This window comes from Seriola lalandi, unplaced genomic scaffold (genome assembly GCF_002814215.2).
Source record: "Seriola lalandi dorsalis isolate HSWRI2012SDOR001 ecotype SW California unplaced genomic scaffold, Sedor1 jcf7180002054917, whole genome shotgun sequence".
NCBI lineage: Eukaryota > Metazoa > Chordata > Actinopteri > Carangiformes > Carangidae > Seriola > Seriola lalandi.
The window spans coordinates 52,433-73,473 of record NW_019525469.1 but is presented as its reverse complement, the minus strand read 5'-3'; the positions used below and the strand labels follow the sequence as shown (position 1 = coordinate 73,473).

The 21,041-nt window shown below is 42.0% G+C and overlaps 1 protein-coding gene across 1 annotated transcript in view; it reads left to right on the top strand.

Moving 5' to 3' along the window:
- The window catches only part of LOC111673374 (neural cell adhesion molecule L1.1-like), a 52,573-nt gene extending 33,530 nt beyond the window's left edge, over positions 1 to 19,043 (top strand). The window contains exons 11-27 of the mRNA XM_087169831.1: positions 26 to 146; positions 2,368 to 2,528; positions 2,678 to 2,837; positions 3,415 to 3,542; positions 3,634 to 3,735; positions 4,638 to 4,844; positions 5,137 to 5,207; positions 6,059 to 6,284; positions 6,758 to 6,864; positions 7,467 to 7,734; positions 8,424 to 8,546; positions 9,413 to 9,592; positions 9,690 to 9,803; positions 10,597 to 10,746; positions 11,232 to 11,363; positions 11,502 to 11,574; positions 13,887 to 19,043. Coding sequence (XP_087025957.1) covers positions 26 to 146; positions 2,368 to 2,528; positions 2,678 to 2,837; positions 3,415 to 3,542; positions 3,634 to 3,735; positions 4,638 to 4,844; positions 5,137 to 5,207; positions 6,059 to 6,284; positions 6,758 to 6,864; positions 7,467 to 7,734; positions 8,424 to 8,546; positions 9,413 to 9,592; positions 9,690 to 9,803; positions 10,597 to 10,746; positions 11,232 to 11,363; positions 11,502 to 11,574; positions 13,887 to 14,145 — 2,582 coding nt within the window. The 3' untranslated portion in view covers positions 14,146 to 19,043. The remainder of the gene's footprint in view (positions 1 to 25; positions 147 to 2,367; positions 2,529 to 2,677; positions 2,838 to 3,414; positions 3,543 to 3,633; positions 3,736 to 4,637; positions 4,845 to 5,136; positions 5,208 to 6,058; positions 6,285 to 6,757; positions 6,865 to 7,466; positions 7,735 to 8,423; positions 8,547 to 9,412; positions 9,593 to 9,689; positions 9,804 to 10,596; positions 10,747 to 11,231; positions 11,364 to 11,501; positions 11,575 to 13,886) is intronic.
- The last annotated feature ends 1,998 nt before the right edge of the window (positions 19,044 to 21,041 follow it).

Genomic DNA, 21,041 nt, shown 5'->3' with positions numbered 1-21,041 from the left:
ATCCTGATGTCTCTGTCTGTCCTCTGTCTCTCAGAGCTCCCTCCTCAGATCCTCTCCTCTGATCGAGTCGTGTACAAAGTCACTGAGGGCGGAGACATCAAGCTGCACTGTGAAACCTTTGGTTCTCCACGACCACACGTCACATGGTGAGACACGCTCACACACATACGCGCAGTAAAGGGATGTCGGAGAGCTCCTACTGTTCCCCGTCTGTAATCCTAAACCTTATTCCACAAGCTGCAGCCTTTATATCTTCAGGTATTTTGTGGGTTCATGTGTTATGAGCAGAGTTACTGTGGTTTACTCTTTGGTCAACTCAAGTTTCAGAAACTTTCAAATCTTCAACATTTCATTATCGCAGTGCATTGTGGGATTATTAGCATAAAGTGATGTGCATGCCAGAGACACCACTTTCTAACTTATACCCATTTTACACCAGAATTAACAGGTTTTTAAACACAGGTTAAACCCCTTAAAAAAGGTGATTGACTCCTTTTACTCTTCCAACTGAGTGGACATTTTACAGCAGGATTTATAGTCTGCAATGTTTTTGGATGTCATGTGACTACTCAAGTCATGTCATGTGACTTAAATATGGAAAAAGTGTTTCCATGTCACTTTTGTAAAATATTGCTTTGTCGAATAATCCTCATGTGAGTGTAAACATTGTTTTCCGACATTTGGGTTTTTTCTAAATTCAGGTGTTGACTCGTTTTTCATTCGCAGTTTCAAATTGTGCATCAAACATGTTAATGAAAACGCAGCTACTGACAGAAACGGCACCGTCATTAGTGCGATTATTTACACCTGATCTTTTCCTGCTCAGACAGTCCACACGTCTGTTCTGTGGTTACACACCCTCCCCTCAGTGCTCCTGTGTTTACACTGTACAAGTACATGAACATCTTCACGGTGGATAAAGCTGGAACTATTTTGTTTTGTTCTGAATGTCAACAAATCTCAAGTGCAGAGCCAAACCAACACTGAATGTCTCCTACTGACAGGTTTGTCTGTGTATCACAGCCGGATGGATCTTATATACTATTAGAAAAACTGTTGCACACACACTGTAGTTTATTCTGACTCACACACACCATCCTGCTGCCCCAAATACTCACTGCAGCACCAAATGTGGATTAATTCACCACTGAAAATAGTCCCCACCAATTCTTTATTTGCTTCTGTCTGTTAAAAACCACAGCGATTCTCTGAGCCTTCTTTAAAATTAAAACCATATACTTGTAAGGATTTAAATCTTCAGTAGGAACCAGTGAGCTCAGAGCTGCTGACACAGCAGAGAAGTCAGAAAATGTTAAGGGGCGGACTAAAATACTGTCGACTGTAAAAATAAAGAATTGCAGCAGCTTTATGATCGTATGCTGGATTTTTATCAGTCCCTGCCGTTCAGTTGTGGCCTTTACTTTGAATGGAGCAGCGCCCCCTGGTGGTTGCACTCTGTAGCTCAGCGTCCCATGCCGGGGCCGACCACACCCAGGTCTGGAGTCACAGAGCAGCGAGCAGTCAGCAGCAGTCAGCAGCTCTACGCCCGGTGTTGTTATACATGATTGTTATATATATGTTGATATATACGACAGAAGACACGTGAAAACAAAGTGTTTTAATGACGAGCGTGAAAGGACAGAAGTGTCAGAACAACAACAGTCCACTGTGGCTTCATTTATATGAAATTACAAATCACTACTACAGGAAGGGTCGAAGCTACTATTAACAACACTGAGTTTGTTCTTTGTGATATCTCTGGGAATTTGGGGATTCATTAATGACATGAAAAGCAGAAAATGTTTTGATATTACACACATATTTACACATGTTGTATTTTAGGGCTGATTCTGATCTTTACACTAAGAATCTTGTTTGAATTTTGGGCAAAAAATAAATAAAATAACAACAGCTTGACAAACCCAGCAGTAAAGACGATAATATAAGACAACACAGAAAATATTATTGGACAGTTAAATGAATAAATAAAATGTAAAATTATGTGATTTACCAAAACTTACCCAGGTGGGAAGGGAAAGCTCATGATCTCAGAATTTATAAAATCCTGGTTATATCTCTGTTTTCACTGTAGAGGAGCAGAAGTTGCATTGTCCAGTAACAAGAGACAGAGCTTGTGAATTTTGCAGGCCTCATACATTATGCATTTATTGATCTTCCTCTATCTACTATCCATTCACTGATGAGCCAGAAAAAACACTTCCACTGATGGAGATACTGGGATTTACTGCTGGTGCTGTCTAATGTTGGAATAAACCCTGAAAGACTCAAAGAAAGAGCTGCAGAGACACCTCTGATCAATGTACGCAAGGATCAATATGTTTTTATGTGTGTGTGTTTTCTCTGTAGGGAGGGTGAAGACATGGTTCCTCTGTTGTCGGACCCCCGTGTGTCCCTGCTGACCAATGGGACGATCGAGCTGTCCAGCGTCAGTCACGAGGACAGCGGAACGTACACCTGCTCCATCAAACACACCAATATCTCCATCAGCGCTCACCTGGAAGTCTTCAGTGAGTCACACACAGATTTTTTGGTGCCAAGACCCCAGAACCTTGTCTCGTCAGGGTGGAAATGCTTTACAGGAAAAAGTCGTGAATAAATGTAAAAAATAAAATGAAATGAAAATGCTGTTTCCTGTATTTACCTGTTTCCCCCTCAGATCAAACAGTGGTACTGGCGAGCCCCCAGGACGTGCGCACTCTCAGGGGAACCAGCGCTCTGTTGGACTGTCGCTTCTACAAAGACCCTCGGCTCAACAAATACCAAATTGTCTGGAGGATAAACGGACAAAAACTGCTGGAGTTGCCGGGCAATGACAAGTAAGGACTCACGCTGACGTGTTTGATTTCACAGCAAAACTAAAGCACATTAAGATCAGGTTGTTTGAGGCGGTTTCACCTGCTCTGTGGGAGAAGCTCAGGGAGGCGTCTGTGCACCGCTCTTTACTAAAGGTGGGGAAGTTAAGGCAAGTGTATTTATACAGAACCATTCAGACACAAGGCAATTCAAAGTGCTTTACAGAGGCATGAAAACATTAAGATGACATTAACATAGCATTTAAAACTATTTTGAATAAATAAAAATATTTAAATAAGTAATAAAATCAGGTAAGGAACTCAGGACACCATTTTAAAAGAAGTGCTGCAGTGGGGCCAGCCCTATGATTGAGTGATGATATTTCCACTGTGGTCCTTTGCTGTGTGTCATCCTTCCTCTCTCTCTCTCTCTCTCTCTCTCTATCTCTCTTTCTCTCTCTCTCCAAGGAGAGCAGTGTGAGGGGACCACGTGTGGCTTTAATGGAGCAGAAGTAAATCACTGATACCATTAAACTCCTCTGTGTGTGTGTGTGTGTGTGTGTGTGTGTGTGTGTGTGTGTGTGTGTGTGTGTGTGTCTAGGTACACTATCTTTGAGAATGGAACCTTGAAAGTGACAAACGTCCAAACAGAAGACACAGCGGCTTATTCCTGTGAGGTCATCACTGACCTGGACAACGTGAAAGCGAGTGGCTCCATCACTGTAGTGGGTACGTCACTGTGTGTGTGTGTGTGTGTGTCTACTATTGTGTGTAGGTGTGACGGTTCAGTTTTAAACGCTAACTGTTTTCTGTCCCTCAGCACGACCGGACCCTCCGAAGGATCTGTCTCTGTCTGATATCGCCGACCACAGCCTCACTCTCAGCTGGATCCCGGGACAGTCCCACAACAGCCCCATCGCAGGTGCTTAACACACACAACACACACACACATGAAACATACAGCCATGTTTTTGCTAAGCTGTATTCAGTTGTCAATACAGCTGTGAGACCACATCTGTGCTGTTTCACTGACTCCTCTTCTTTTTTTTTGTTGGTAGACATCTGTTGGCTTTAGCTCGTAGACGTTACTCTGCAGCCAGTATTAGGAAGAGAAACTTCTAGTATTGGAAGGGCAAATAGCAGCCCTCTGTCAGGCAGCTGATGAATGCCATGATCAATCAATCAATCAATCAATCAAACAGACAGGATGCATGTATTCCCTCCTGTTTACCTGTCCAAGATTCACCAAACAGTAGTTACACACCAGCTCTGCTCTGTCAGTGAAAAACTCAAAAGTTCACTCACAACAAAAAGAACAAAATTTAAAGTTTTATTCTCAGGATCATGAAAAGAAACTGCTGTTTTTTTTTATCTATCTGAAATATTAAAACATGATTCATTTTCCATCCAAAGCCTGAAACTCTACACACTCTGATCATAGACAAATGTTTTGCATCTAGAAGCCATGAGCTCGCAGTTACACTGAGAGCTGTAGTGTGACCACCTTATTAAAATCCTGAGGTTGCCATATGTGAGATAGAGAAGTTCCCCTCTTTAGATACTGAACACTTCCCGCACGTTATTTTGTGATTCGTTTATGTTGATCTCCTCATTCATTCAGAAACTGTCTGTATAACTGGAATCATCTGCTGGTTATTACAAAGCTACTAACGAAGTTTTGGTGACACATGAAATGCAGTATGCAATGATTTTGCCTTATACCCTCTGGGTTACTGACCATGACCCTCTGGCATTTCTCTGACTTCTCTGCTGCTCACATTTTAAAGTGGTATCAACATCGTCATGTCTGTGTCTCTCTGTCAGTGTTCATCGTGGAGGCCCAGGAGCAGCAGCACACAGAGGAGGGGAAGTGGAGGTGGGAGGAGTGGAAGCAAGTGCCCGGGGACTTCAACCACCTGCAGCTTAACCTCCACCCCTACTGCACCTACCGCTTCCGGGTCATCGCCGTCAACGAGATTGGACCCAGCAGCCCCAGCAAGCCCTCGCAACACCACCGCTCGCCGCCTGCTGGTGAGTGACGCCAGACGCTGGAGTTGTAACACTGAATGCATTAAGATTACATCATTCTTGTCAAGAGATGAGTTGTATAGATTAAACAGCATCAGTCCAGCTGTTTCCCCCTGTTTCCGTCTTTATGCTAAGCTAAGCTAGCTGCCTGCTGGCTGTAACTCCACACTGAAAGGACAGATATGAGAGTGGTAACAATCATCTCCTCTAACTCTATCTCAAGAAAGTGAATAAGCACATTTATCAAACTATCCCTTTAACATCAGATGTTTTCTGTCTGTCTTTCTTCCTCCAGTTCCTGACTTTAACCCCACCGGTGTGCGCAGTGACTCCACAGACCCAAAGACTCTGGTCATCACATGGAATGTGAGTGCACGAGTCTGTGTGCATCGGTGTGTAAGCGCTGGTGTGTGCACGTGCATGTAGCGGTGCGAAGTAACTAAGTACAGTTACTCACGTTAATTTTATCATTAATTAATTGCCCTGTATCAACCTGCAGACAGGAACTTGTTCATCTTTCCTACGTCAAGGTGTGAGACTAAAGGGGGCGGAGCTTCTGCTGTCAGGGCACCACAGCTGTGGAACAAACTGCCTGATGAATTTAGATTAGCATAATCTGAATCTTTTTCAAAATCGCTTATAAAAACACATTTCTTTCATGAAGCTTTTGAATAATCTTTTAAATATTTCACACATTTTTGAATTGCCTATTTGTCTTTCTATTTTTATTGTGTTCTTATTTTTACCTTGAATAATTTATCTGCATGTGTTTGTTGTTTGTTTTGTTATTTTATCCTTGTGAAGCACGTTGTAATCTCTGATTTTGATAAATCCATTATAAATAAACTCTATAATTATTAAATTACATTATAATTACAGTTCTGAGGTATTTGTACCGCTAAATACTCGAGTATTTCCATTTTATGTTACTTGATACTTTTTGTACTCCAGGTCTTTATACTCCTCTACATTTCAGAGGGAAATAGTGTCTGTTTACTTCACTACATTTATTAAAATGCTTTAGTTATTAGTTATTTTAGCTGTGCAGTAAGAATATTCCTGTACTCATAAATCTCATACTCATGTCTCAAACACCAGCTGCAATAACAAAATGTTGCAACTGGTCATTTACCGTTACTTAGGTGAAAGGATCCACCTGTAGGTACATACACACCAAGGTGAATCCCAATCCCTTTTATATTCCTGTGTCTTTGCAGGAAATGGAGAAGCATTTGCATAACGGCCAGGACTTCCAGTACAAGGTGTCATGGCGGGAGGCCGGGGAGACAGGTGCACACTGGAACTACAGCTACATAAAGTCTCCGCCATTCTTGGTGAACAACACAGGAACCTATACACCGTTTGAGATCAAAGTCCAGGCCGTCAACTCGCTCGGAGAAGGACCGTCACCAGAACCTGAGATCGGACACTCTGGAGAGGACAGTACGTCACCTGAAGACTTCGGGTCTTTTACTCCAGTGACAGAGGCAGAAACATTGTGATGGGATGTTGACTTGTTGTTGGAAGGTCGCCCTCTGCTGGTGCCTTCTGAGTTCACACCTGATGTCATTCATATATTTAGTTCACTCGCCAGTTATTTAAATGTCACTGTCACAAAACTGGATGGTGCAGACCCACACATCTGATTAATTTACTTTTAATTGAATTAATTTACAAAATTCAGGAAGATATAATTTAATTGTAAAAATACACAACATAACTCATGCAGAAAGGATCCCATGGAAAAGTAGCATAGAGGACAACAATTATAACATGTTCCTCAATTTAAATTATAATGCTGTTTTGTTGAATACTTCCATATTTTTATTCTTACTGCAAGCTAACTGCTCATCCTCTCTCTCTCTCTCTCTCTCTCTCTCTCTCTCGCTCTCTCTCTCTCTCTCTCTCTCTCTCAGAGCCTGAGGATGCTCCCACTGGAATTGAAACTACAGTGTGGAACAGCACAGTCAGAGTCAGGTGGAACGAAGCTCAGAACATCCGAGGTCTGCTGCTGGGATACAAGGTACGGGTTACAACAACTCAGCCGCTCATCCATTATTCTCCTGAGCCAGAGAAGGAAACTGAGTTTGTTTGTTCTCTGTTGAACGACGTCAGAAACATTCTAATGTTTTCATCAGTTGTTGGTCCTGTTAGCTGCTTATTAGGAGGGATAGGTAAAAAAGATTAACATGAGCAGAGAAGAGCTGATTTTGTGATGGTTAGAGCACCACCATGTGGCCACTTTTATGATTTCACTTAAACCATGAGGCCTATAAGGAAAACGCAGTCTTCAAACAAAACTCATCATATTTTCATAATGTTTGGTACAAAATTTATTCATATTAAACAGAGAAACGTTGTTCATTTCTTTTCCTTCTGATCAGCTGCCATATTCTGGCTCATATTTCCTCACATGAGTTTAATAAATTGCCAAAATGTTTGAACTCATTTGTACATTTATGACATTCAGACATGAGGATTCACAAATAAACTCTAAGTGATCCTCCAGACATTTAATGGCCTTTCATGTAAAGGTGACATTACAGCAACAAGGCAGGGCAGGTTTATTTGTCTCATACACAAAGACAAAACTCACTGGTCTCACTTGAAATCCCCCCCCCCAAGATCCACATCAGGAGGTTGGGTCCCCAGGTTGTTCGGGACCGGAGGTCTCTTGGAAAACTGCACCACGGAAAGGGGAAAGAGGACAGAATGGAGCGAGGGAAGGAGATGGACCGAGAGAGCAGGGAGGTGGTGGTCTACGGCCAGAAGACCTCAGCGGATGTGCCAGAGCTGCAGCTGTTTTCTCGGTATGAACTGACCGTCACTGCCTTCAACAGCAAAGGGGAGGGTCCCCACTCTGCGCCTCACCGCTTCAGCACCCCAGAGGGAGGTAAGTTTAAATGAAAAGCTGCGTTTTGGCTCATATGGTAAAGTTACAGTTAAAGTTGTTTTTTTATTATATCACGAATACTGTGTGAAGTCGCACTGCATGGACAGAAACTTCGACCTTGATGCTCACATAACCGGCCACAATGTGGAGCTCGCAATGACCACAACATGTGAAATACAACTGAAGTCAACTGCTGTTCATAATGGACCTTTTGACAGCAGCCATCAGATCGTGGAGCAGCTCAAACAGCTGAGTAAAATATCTGACCTGCCAGAAATCAAACCGATCATTGACGGGTGTCGTGCTCTCCTCAGAGTGAGACTCAGTCAGTCAGACTTCAGATAGACGTCTAAATTCATCCACTTCACTGCTCAGCGGCGATGTCATTGATTGTTACCATGGTAACAGTGGTCTCAGGCCTGAGTTAGCTTGGGGTACGGTGTCTAATGTTTTTGGCTTAAAATTAGTCAGTCTTTATTTTTGCGAAACAGTCTGACTTGCATTAGACGGATCTATGAGCAATATTAAAAACTGGAGCAACATTAAAGATCAGTCTGAAATATGTTTGTGAAACCGGCCCCAGGTGTAAAACCTAGTCCGTATAGTGTGTGCCCAGCTTCTTCATCTGTAAATATTTAATTCTGCGTGTGTGTGTGTGTGTGTGTGTGTGTGTGTGTGTGTGTGTGTAGCTCCTGGTCCTCCTGCATCACTAAGGTTTGAGAGCCCGACAGAGAAATCAGTAGTCCTATACTGGACCCCTCCAGTCGAAGCCAATGGCATTCTGCTGGGATACATGGTGCAGTACGAAGAGGGTAAGGTTTTACACTGGAGTGTTTTATAAGGGACTGTACCACAATTATCGGTGTGGGGGGAGGGGTGCTGAAAATCAAGATGCTGTTAATATTTTTGTTGGCTGATCCCCGATTTAAAACTACCATACCCTACATGTAATATTAAAAAAAATATTTATATTAATGGCAAATACAGCAAATCTACTGAAATACAGACAAATAGAAAAATAAAATATAAATCTGGGATGAGAAAAAGTTTGAGAAAAAAAACCTTTCCTCAATAGGGTTGATTTTGAAATTATTAAGACGCAGAAATATCTCACAGGATTTCTCACCATAAATTAAGTTTGAGTTTGACAATAACTGAGAAAAATTCATTGTAAAAGGAGATTTATTCTGATTTGTTTTTAAATTATTTTTTAATCATCAATACATTACAGTAACAGAACAACATTTTGGTGAATAATCTTTTCATGTTCTTGTCAAGAGTTCCTACGTCCTGGAAGAGCCAATACAAATAAAAAAGAAAATTGTTGAAAATAAATTATATAAATAATGTGTGCAAACAAAACATATCAAATGACAACATAAATACATTTTATGGCAGTTAAAGTTTCTATGCATTGTTACACACCAAAACTCTCTGTATGAATCCTTGAGGTCTGAAAAATGTGTTTCACTCATTCAAACACAATTGCAATTGCACAATTTTTTTAACATTTGAAATCCTGTATTGTTTGTATTGGCACATTACTGCCACCTATGGGTCAGTGTTATAACGTAAGACCATCGGCAGAACCATGTATTTAAAAGCTGGACTTCAGTAAAGGTGCGGTAGTATCAGTGTAAGTACAGTACATGAGTGCTGGTTTGTGTTTCATCTGCAGAGGTGGAGAGCAGAGACAACCCGCTGCAGATGCAGATGGAGGTCAGTGACCCCAGCGTGACTCACATTGTGCTGGACTCTCTGGAATCCAGCAGCCATTACATCTTCAAAGTGATAGCACGCACCGCAAGTGGATACGGACTTCCCATCACACAGAGGGGCGCCACCCTGCTTGACGGAGGTGAAATTACTGTGCTTCATTTAAACGCAGTCAAGTGCTTATGTTTTGTTATTTTTTTTCATTTACATTCTTTCTTTCTTTCTTTCTTTCTTTCCAGCTCCTCCGTCGAACATCACCATAGTCCAGGGTAACACCTTACTCAACCTGAGCTGGGTGCCCGGAGAGCGAATCAGGAATCACGGCTTCCACATCTGCTACCTCAGGAAGAGCCGTGAGTTTCCTTTTCTGCTTGAAGACTCCAAGAGGGAAATGGAGGAAGAGAGGAGGATGTTACTATCAATTATTAAATAAACACATGCTTAAAAGCTTTGCATCAGTTACCCATCATTACTGCTGTATGAGGCGGACACACCTGCAAGATCAACATCTGCCTGAGGGAGAATAGAGAGCTGCAGCGATGATGTATTTTTGTTGGCCAACCCTGATGTTAGAGTCACCATGGTTCCCTCCGCAAAAAGCCAATAGGATTTTCCCATTGTCTTTTGGCTTATTATTGGATAATCTTCACTAATAAACACCACTTTATGGTGTTTGAAGCCTAAATACAATCAGTGGAAGTAAAAACAGAGACATAAAAACTTAAAGAAATCAGGGCTGGGGTATTTGCTGTTGTATTTTATGTTGTAGAACAAAACTTGAAAATGTGATGAGCTTGTGTTTACCTCAGACGTTATTTCAGTCATCCAACAAAGAACCCAGAGACTCCCAGATGACGTAACAGGAAGTGTTAAAACGTTAATTGATTTCTAGGTTTTAAGACTCATTTCTGCAGCACTACATTATTAGGAGGCAAAATAAAGAAAAGAAGAGAAAGAAGAAGAAAAAAATCAGATGAGAATCAGGAAGAGAGTGAGAAAAATATTCAGCGCTGCAAAGTATGGCAGAGACACACAACTTTATTAATCTGACATTTGTTTGTGTGTGTGTGTGTGTGTGTGCGTGTGTTTGTGTGTGTGTGTGTGTGTGTGTGTGTGTGTGTGTGTGTGTGTGTGTGTTTGCTGCAGCCGGGGCCGAGTGGCAGCAGTCAGAGGTGGTGAACTCCACGCAGGGTTTCTATTCGCTGACAGGCCTCCAACCTGGGACTGAGTACCACCTGAAGATCAAGCATGGAAACGACACCCAGTGGGAGAATGTGACATGGACCGTGGGACCAGGTGTGAATGCTGCATCCTGCAAAATCAAACTCCTTAGAGATCAAGATGTTCCTCACAACAGTTGTCTCGAGTGTCCCAGTAATTCATAGGTAGTTGTGTGTATCTCTGTGGATACACTGCAGACAGGGACTGCTCGTGGGTAGTTCTTGATGTCTTGATTTTTGTCTGAGGGGGGTGCATTAACAGCAATACTGTTTTCATTCACAAATTCCAGTCACTTTTATGGCAATGCTCAGGGTAGTTTACTATCAACAGAAGTCAACACTTCCTGTAAACATTCACATTAAAAGCTCACATATAAGGGAGTTTGCATTGACCCGGGGACGGGAGAAATAAGCCTCCAAATAAGTGCCTGGTTCTCTCTGGTCACTGCAACTATTTGAGAGTTTACAATAAGCAGATGAAGGAGTCCAGCAGCACCTGCATGAAGATCACTGGTGTTAATCCTGTACTTGTATTGCTGACGCTCTCTCTCCGTCTCTCAGTGCCGTCTGAGATGCCCGGCGGCTTCGCCACCCAGGGTTGGTTGATAGGACTCATCAGCGCCATTGTGCTGCTCGTGCTGATCCTGCTCATCCTCTGCCTCATCAAACGCAGCAGGGGCGGTAAATATGCAGGTAACAACACACTGATGTGCACAGCTAAATACACACACACACACACACACACACACACACACACACACACACACACACAGTAACATACAGGCTCTAGTCTGTAGTCAAGAGTTTGACGTAAGGGTTTTTTCCCCACAGTGAAGGACAAGGAAGACAAGGAGGTGGACTCTGAAGCTCGGCCGATGAAAGATGAGACCTTTGGAGAGTACAGGTGGGTCTTCTCTCACTCCTAGTCATAGATGCCAAATTTTAAACACATGAGCATTAATACAAAGTCTAAAAGCTGCGAAAACAGCGTCACATCAATATATAATATCAGGCCTCATCACCAGAGTTCAGGCTGATCCAAGAGCAGTGGGCTTTAGCTGTTTGACGTCTGGCAAAACATCCTCCAGCCAGTGTTAGAGACAGAGAATCTGTCAGAATATCTCCCTTTTAAAACTGAAATCATATCAAGTCGTCCCTCTCTGGAGTCAAACATAACGTCTACATGCTGTTTAAAAGTCTTAGTTGTGGTTTTAGCAGCTTGAGAGACGAGTCTGTTTCTGTGTTTGACTGAGTGAGAACCACAGCAGCATCTAAACGAACCACTGTGCGTTTACATGTAGGAGGAGCTGCTGTCTCACTCTGCATGTGATACAATACTCATGTTTCTGCTTTATGCAACATTTGACTCACAGTATCCAAATGAGGTCATCTATGTACACGGAAAGTGAAATTAATGTAAAAGCATCATGAAAGCAAAACATTTTTCAGGAGAACATGGGACGAGTGATGACGTGTCCCTGCAGAGCCAAACACAGACATTTAATTTCAGTCGGACTTTAAATGTACTGTATAAAGTAGCAGAAAATGGTAAAAGTACCGTAGTAAAGTACTTTAAAATTTAAAATAAACTTCAGCAAACTAAACTCCAGTTTCACAGCCACTGAACTCAGGCTTCTCTTTGCTGTAAAGTTGGTCATTTCAACATGGGAGTCTGAAGTCAACTGAAGAAGTGCAGTTTTTGGTTCTTCCAAGTTGGCTCCATTTTTCAGCCTCGGAGGTTGCCGCTTGGTTTCCTCTCTGCTGCGGACTCTCCTCTTCATCACAGAGCCGAGAGAGAAGAGCACACTGCACAACACAAGAGCTACTGATTTGATTAACACTGATTAAAGCTCACACTGACACACCCACTGAAATCATGTTCCTCCTAATCCCACTCAGTTTCCTGCCTCTGGCCCTGTGCTGCTTCATGTCCTGTCCTGTAGGAACCTGAGGGGTTTCATTCCAAAATTAAACATTATTATTATTATTAGTCAATTTTGATATATTGTCAATATAAGAATAATTTTGTCATTTACACTTAGCTTATACAGTATGTTCAGGACACTATATCAACTTTATTTTGGAATGAAACCTCTAAATAACATTTTATTAAACGTTTGTAGTTGCTTGTTTGTCTCTAATGTTCCTCCTCTCCCTCACTATCCTGTCTTCCCTCACTGCTCTGCCTGCAGATCCCTGGAGAGGTGAGGACATCAACCTCCTTTATTAGCTCTTACATGCGTGTTTCATGTCTTGTGAATGTGTTGTGATGGTGTGTCATTAAATTTAGTTAAACCGATCACATAACGGTAACTTCATGGAGCTGGTTTTTGCTTTTTTGGGTTTTGTTGTTGTCATTTTTAGGCATGTTAAAGTTCCTCTCCAGACATGTTTTAAACTCTGTAAAAATCCTCTGCGATTACTAATATTTTGTTTAACGTGGTTTTCCAACATAAAAAACTGTGGCTGAAGCACATCTTCTCTTACTTCCTTATTGAGAAATCTGGATCAGGCCTTGTGCCCCGCCCACGACCACCGCTGCTGCTTGCTCCAGGTGGACAGGTGAAAGAGCAGAGAGTATAAAGATGGTCAGAGGCGGAAACATCAGAGAGACTCAGCCACATGTTTGAGCCTCAGTCAGACCCAGAGGAGTCTGTTGAGACCAGAATCAGAGACTAGCAGACGGATCAGAACACTTAGAGTAGTTAGCATCTTTTATTTGTTTGTGTTGTTTGTTAGCTTGTGACTGGCAGTGGCTGACACAGTGGCTGGTTGTGCTAATGCTAACTTTGGCTCTCTGTACTGACAAGGTTTAAGGTGTATTTAGCCCCGCCCCCTGTCCCCACAAGTTGATAGGATCCTTAGGTTTGTGACTTATGAAACCCTGGCGGTCTGAATCTGTTTTCATCATTGTCATATCATGTCAGTGGTTCACTGCAGTTCAAGGTGGAAATACTCAGTCATGGTGTTGATGGATTATTTCGCTCATGATATTTCCTATTATATAAAAAACATCATGTGGATGTTAACAAGATTAAACACTGGATTTACATCGGAGGGGATCTTTAAGCACTTTAGACCTTGAAGAGAAGAATGAAATTTGTTTTTTCACCCTGTACAAGATCTGTGGTGTTTTAAATTCTGTGTGAAATCAAGGATCAGTGTCTCAGCCTCCACTCAGCTGATCACTGACTGTCTCTGTCTGTCGTCTTCCAGTGATGGAGATGAGAAGCGCTCGGACAGCCACCCGTCTATCTGTGGGGAGAGTAAGCTGGGAAGTGACGACTCTCTGGCCGAATACGGAGACAGCGTGGACATCCAGTTCAACGAGGACGGCTCCTTCATCGGCCAGTACAGCGGCCGGGGGCCAGTTCCCCATGGCAACGAGAGCTCCGGTCCCGCCTCCCCCGTTAACGCAATCCCACCTCCCCCCATCGCTCCGTCCATGTCGAGCATCCTGAACCGGCCCAGCTAGACAAACACACACACACACACACTAACATCCACATTACAAACACACACACACACACACACACACTAACAAACACATTACAAGAACACACACACACACACACAAACACATACAGAATACCTGCCTGCAAAGAAAACACCAAGGGACAGACCACTCTTGACTCCACTGCCTGTAATGTTATAGTGTAAGAACACACACATACACACACACACACACACACACACACACACACACACACACACACACACACACAGTCTCAGTACATTCCACAGGTTTATGCAGTGAAGCTGTTTACAGGATGTCTCATCTTTTCTACTCCAAGTTTACACACACACACACACACACACACACACACACACACACACACACACACACACACAACACACACACATACACACTCATACACCTAAACATACTAAATCAGCCCTTCACTCTTCTATACCTGAGAAAGACAAAGGGAGGTGGAAGGCAGGAGAGGAAGAAAGTGGCAGGTGTGATGAAGAGTGAGATGAAGAAAAGGGGGTAAAAAAAAGTAGTGGAAGTCGTTTCTTCGTTCATCTTTGACCAAAGTGTCTCCCACAAATTATATCACCCTGTACAAACATTTAAGTCTCATTCATTTCAAATCATATTCAGTTTTTTTATATAAACGTCACATTTTCAGTTATGTTTTTACTTTTTGTGCATCATTATTAAACATCACCACTGTGTGTCTTTGTTTCTGCTGTTTTCCAGCTGTTTCTATGTTTGTGTGCATGCGTCTGGGAATGATCCTGGTATTTGTTGATGTGTGTGCGGCTGTCAAACCTAAGATGCATGCCCCTCCCTGAGGCACTTATGAACTGTTTAGTTGATATTTAGCGTATGAGGTTAAGGAGTGACAGTGTTTGTGTGTGTGTGTGTGTGTGTGTGTGTGTGTGTGTGTGTGTGTGTGTGTGTGTGTGTGTGTCTGCGTGTGTGCGCTCGTTGTGTGATTGTTCATGCTCTCCATCCCTGCCTGTTGACCTGCAGTGATGAGAGATCTGTTGCCTTAAGAGAATCCAGTTGAGCCTCCTCTCCTCCATCTTTCTGTCCATCCATCTGTCCATTATCCATCGCTCCTCACACACTCATTCCTTCTCCATCATCCTCTGGTTCGCTCGGCAGGTGAACTGCAGGACCAGGGTGCTACGGTGGCCCTGAGAGCTCAACAAACTGCAGCTTAACTTAACACGTGCAAATAGAAGAAAACATCTTCACCAATTTGACATCATATGCACAGCGTCAAGAAAAAAGACGTCTTTAAAAATCTTGAAAAACAATTGACAGATATAAAGTGATATTTTTAAAAAAATAATAATTTCAGTAATTTCCCAAAACAGCTGGACAGTTGTAGTTTTTAATCACATTACTCAAAGGTAAATGGTGCTTTTGTTTGGGACTATTTCCAGTGGCGGATTAATCCACGTTTGGTGCTCTCATTCGTGTTTGTGCGGCAGGACACTGTGTGGGGGATTGAAAACGCAACAGACAGTTTAACAGTTTCATTGACTTAATAGAAATTAGCTTAAATAATTACATTATTTGAATTGGTCGGCTAATAATTGACAAAATGGTAATGCTAGGTTAGCATCAAATATCTGCAATAAGATCTGAATCATGAAGTCGGGATGTAAAAATCCATTTCAGTTACTTTACCATGGCAACAAACAGAGCGTCCCTGGTGTGTCCAGGCAAGTTCATCACGTTTTAGTGTCCCCTGGAAACTGTTGTTTTGTAATTTACACAGTTTTTTTGCACAACTTGTAGCATGTCCATTTTAAATGCTGCACATGTCGTCACTGATGAAGGTGTTTTTGTTTTTTTTCATTTGTTTGTGTTTTGACTTTTCTCAAGCGTTTTCTTTAGTTGCACTGCATTGAGCTTTCAGGTGGTGATGCTACGCTTGAGGCAGACCACTCCACTCAGTATCAGCCTTTCAAAGCGGAGCTATTGCAACAAGATGTTTTGACGCCATGCTTGAATGCCTGAAAAATCAAGTTGCACTTCTGTCAGAGCGCTGGTTTCGAATGCAGTCTGCCTCAGTATTTAAACACAGAGATGTAAACTCTGCAGAAACATGAGTTTTTATAAGAAAAGCTTTATTGAACAAAATAACTATAATGAAAGCAGTGACACCACGTGTCCTCCGACTGACTCTGTCATCGTGGTCGATTTAATCCTTCCATACGAATGCAACATCAAAGATCCGGCCAGAAGATGTCGCCATTCTGCTGCTTCACAGGGAACCATGTGTGAGCCGGTGCTTTGGAAAGCTTATCACTACCTTCAGGGCCACCACAGAATGTGTTCACAGACAGACGCTCCTATGCACACACACACACACACACACACACACACACACACACACACACATACTGATGCATTCATAAAGTGGAAGCCTATGGAAACCACTTGGAGGGCCGGTCCTCTGTAGCAAAACCCTTTCGGACCCTCTGAGGGAGAGGGGGAGGATGGAGGAGGAGGAGGAGGAGGAGGAGTACAAGAAAAACGTGGGGAGGAGATAGAGTTGACGGAAATAGAGAAACTGACGTATCGTTCTCTGAATGTAAATAGAACCTTGAGATTGTCATTTTTTTTTATTTCCATTGCTTCTTTTATAAAATGATCAAATTGTACGTTTTTTTTTATTATCCGTTGCTCTTTTTGATTTTTGTACGGCAGCGCTCCAACGCTGCAGCATTTGTATCATACAATCCCACCCACCATCGTTTCCTCTTAGGTTTTCCTTTTCGTGTCGCTTACCGTAGTAGCCCAGAGACATTTAGAGAAGACTAGAGTCCTAGTGAAAAACAACCACCCCTCCCTTCATCGACTTTCTTTATAGCGCTTAGAGATGCAGCAGATTATACTGATTATTAAAACGTCATGTCATAAATGTTAACATTTATACACCTCGCCAAGGCAGAGCTGTTTTAAAGGACATGTGTGGCGAGATGTCTTCTGCAGCCCTGGATCAACCAATGCTGGAAAATCAATCTAAGTACCTAAGAGGGTTTATTTCGTTGCCTTGGAGCGACAGACGGGCTGCACTGCTGGTGCCGCTCATCGTGGCTCCAGTTATGCCAGACAAACTCAATCTGACAAAATATGTGAAGATGGATTAACCAACCAGGGATTTCTCACATGTTTGGACCCAGAGATAAAGTTTGTTTTTAATGTTTGTGGAGCAGAGAGAAACCCGCGAGACGAGCCTGATGAGCAGAGAGCAGAACCTCTCATGTTGGTGTTGACTTTGTCTTATATTTTTCTTATCGTCAACAAATCCCATGAAAAGACTCAAACTAACAATGTGTTAGTTTGTGTGTCTCTCAACACTTTATGTCTTCCAAACACAAGCCCATTCTTACTGAAGACCTCATTTTAATTTTTTTAAAAAGGCTTTCTGTCAAACAAACAGGAGGAAGTAGTGGGTTTGTTGGGGACTATTTTCAGCAGCGGAATAATCCACATTTGGTGCTCTAGTGAATATTTGGAGCAGCAACACGATGCGTGTGGGACTGAGTCAAAATCAACTACAATGTGTGGCTCATTAGTCACGTTTACATCCACATGTTGAGCAATTTTTGACCAAATCTCCAGAAAATTGGAAAAAGAAACACAAACTAATGAGCATTTTCATCCACCACCGTAGTTGGTGGAGCTAATTCTCCAGTTGGGTGCCATTAAAGCAGTGCAGAAGAAGAGGGAGCAGCAAGATCATGTAGATCAAGTGCTTAGCAAATTTCCAGCAAATTTCCAAATCAGGATTTTTTTTTTTTGTACACAAGCTGAAGGTTCAAATGAAAACAGCTGATTGGAAACATTTTATATTTTTTTGGGAAACAATGGAGCTGAATGGCACAGAGGAAGAACATAACAGGCTTTGGATACACACACAGTACTTGTTCGTGGTAGACATTTGTTGTAGGTTTTTTTTTTGTCATTACATGGGATTTGCCGACAATAAGAAAATATAGAAATATTTGAGAAAACCAAAGTGAACAACCTTGCTAACTGTCTGGGAAGAAAAATATACAGTTTGACATGTTTACAGTTGATGAATCTGGGGCGTGTCCCTTTCATTTTCATGAGTAAACGTACCATCCAACATTAACTAGCAGGATGTTAACCTTTCCTTGCGTCGTATTTTGTGTTGGAGTTGTACTTTGGTCTCTCAGACAGAAGCTTGAAGATGAAAACAGTCCTGTTTCGTTCATCTATAAATGTGATAATCCACAGTCCAACCTCAACTTGTTGCCTTGTTAAACGTCTCCCAGGCTTCGGCCCGGCTCATCTCCGTCTCTCTGCTCCGACACTGATGCTGACTGTTTGTATGACCCTGTCTGTCCGCCTGTCTCTGTTGCAGCCTTCTTTTATACATATAAACACATTGGGGAAAAAAAACAACATAAAAACTCATTAAAAAAAAAAAAAGATTAAAAAAAAAATTTAGATTTAAATAATAATACTGCTAATGATAACAACAACAGTGCTTTTATCAGTTACGATGGCGTGGTCAGTATTGTCATCAGTAGCGATGATATGATCATTAAATAACAATGAAATCAGTATCACAGGATTTAGCAGGGAGATTACAGTGGTGGTGCGTGGGCGGCTGTGATATGTGTGTGTGTTGTGTGTGTGTATAAGAGGGAGGGAGGGAGGCTGGGGAGAAGTGGGGTTCCACACACACACACATATACACACACACATACATACATACAGCAGGGGGGAGGGGCGATGGGGGAGGGATGTACTGCAATATTGAGGTGTGCTGATGTTGTACCTGCTTGTTGCATTGTGCGCTGTTCTGTATCTGACAAACTAACCCCAGACTGTCAACTAATAAATAAACATGGACTACGCATATCCTGAACAGACCTCAACTGGTGGTTCGTTGCATCTGTGTGTGTGTGTGTGTGTGTGTGTGTGTGTGTGTGTGTGTGTGTGTGTGTGTGTGTGTGTGAGAGAGGCAAAGACAACACAAGTCATTATACTCAACTGTTTGAACAGTTAACACCCTCTGAAAATTTTGGGTTTGCTGACATCCAGTGGTTTCACCTGCTGCGATGATGTCATGTGCTTGAAAATATCAACCACAGAAAGCAGCAAAATACTTTAGTGACTCTTTAAACAGACTCATTACTCCCCACAAATGACTAAACTGACTTTTTTAATAAAATTGGTGGGTTGCCCCTTTAAGTTTTGTTTCGTAAACCTGCAATAACAGATTTTTTATGGCCACTTTGGGGCAGCAGAGACCAGGTGGGAATGGGACATTAATTTGCTGTATCATCACCAACAGCTGCTAATTTACACATCCAGCAGTTATGGAGCAACATGGTAATATATATGGAGTGGTGTTTGTGTCCAGTAGTCTCTCTCTTTTAGCTCTGTGTTTGGTCTCATGTTCACCAGCTGCTGTCTGACTGTGCATGTCTGCTGTTTGCCGCTGAGCAGGTGGTGTACACATACCTCATATTTATTTAAAGAGGCTCTTTCTGCAGCCAAACGTGGTTTCTTGCCGGGAGCAGGTGATTGTTGCATGACGAGAGTTTCAGCCATTGTTGTCTTTATGATACAAGAGGTTATAATAGCAGCTCTATGTGTACAGGGCAGATTGGAGGCTGCAGTGACTCACTTTCAGAAAGTGACAAGATGTGCCAAGGCTGGCTGGTTAGCATGCTAACTTCAGTAGAAAAAAAGGACATGATAGAGATAAGAGTTAATATCGGCAACACTGTAGCTACAGCTTTTGGTGAGTAAATGAATAAAGTTTAATGCTGAAATAAATGTTTCTTCTAGACTGGTAAGTAAACAGCTGCTAATGCTAACTTTGGCTATGTAGCAATAGCAAAACTTAAGTAGCTCCTGTAATTCCACCACTGATTTCACACCAATGTATCACCATTTTTACTGAAGTGAGGAGTCTGAATACTTCTCCATCACTGCACTTGAATAAAATGTACTTACATATTATTTACTGATTATTTTCCTTTTCTGCACCTTTATACTTTTACTCCACTACAGTTCAGAGACAAATGTACTTTTCCCGCTATTTACGTGACAACTATAGTTACTTTGCAGATTAAGATTATAAAACACAACAGTAGCAGTGACTGTTATCCAGTAAATTTAGAGAGCTATTTGTAAGTTTTGCTATTGCTACATAGCCAACATTAGCACTAACAGCTGTTTACTCACCAGTCTTGCAGGAGCTTCAGCCATTGTTGTATTCACAATATAAGAGGTTATAATGTACGTAATTTGAGCAGCGCTACGTCTTCAGGTCAGACTCAACGCTACAGTTACTCTGTATCCTAAAGTGTCGAGGCCAGGGTGTAGAAGAAAAGAAATAGAATAAAAACAAGAGTTAACACTGGCGTTTCTTTCCATCTCTGGAGACAGGTCTTCGTGCGTAAATGAATTGCTGACCTGAATGTTTCTTCTAGGCTGGGAAGTAAACAGCTGTTAATGCTAATGTTAGCTATGTAGCAAAGCTACATATAGCAACTTTAAACTACACAAGAGTAAAATGTTGATGCATCTGTAATAATAACCCAGATACATTAGGAGAAGGAATACTTATGCATTATGGGAAATATGTTTATTCACATTTTTGCTAACAGTTAAATGAAAAGTTAACTGATACAGCACATTTTACAGCTGTTTCTCTGAAAACAGCTGCCTGCTGTGGCTAAAAACAACATGAGGGCAGTGAATCTGTGGCCCGGACAGATAAACAATGAGCTGAAACTCACTAAATCGGAGGGGAGCTGCAGCTTCAGCTGATAGTTCACTGTCTTTCACATATTGATATTATAATAATATCCATTATAGCCGCTTTAATATATGAGCGAGCAGCATCTCTTGGCTCT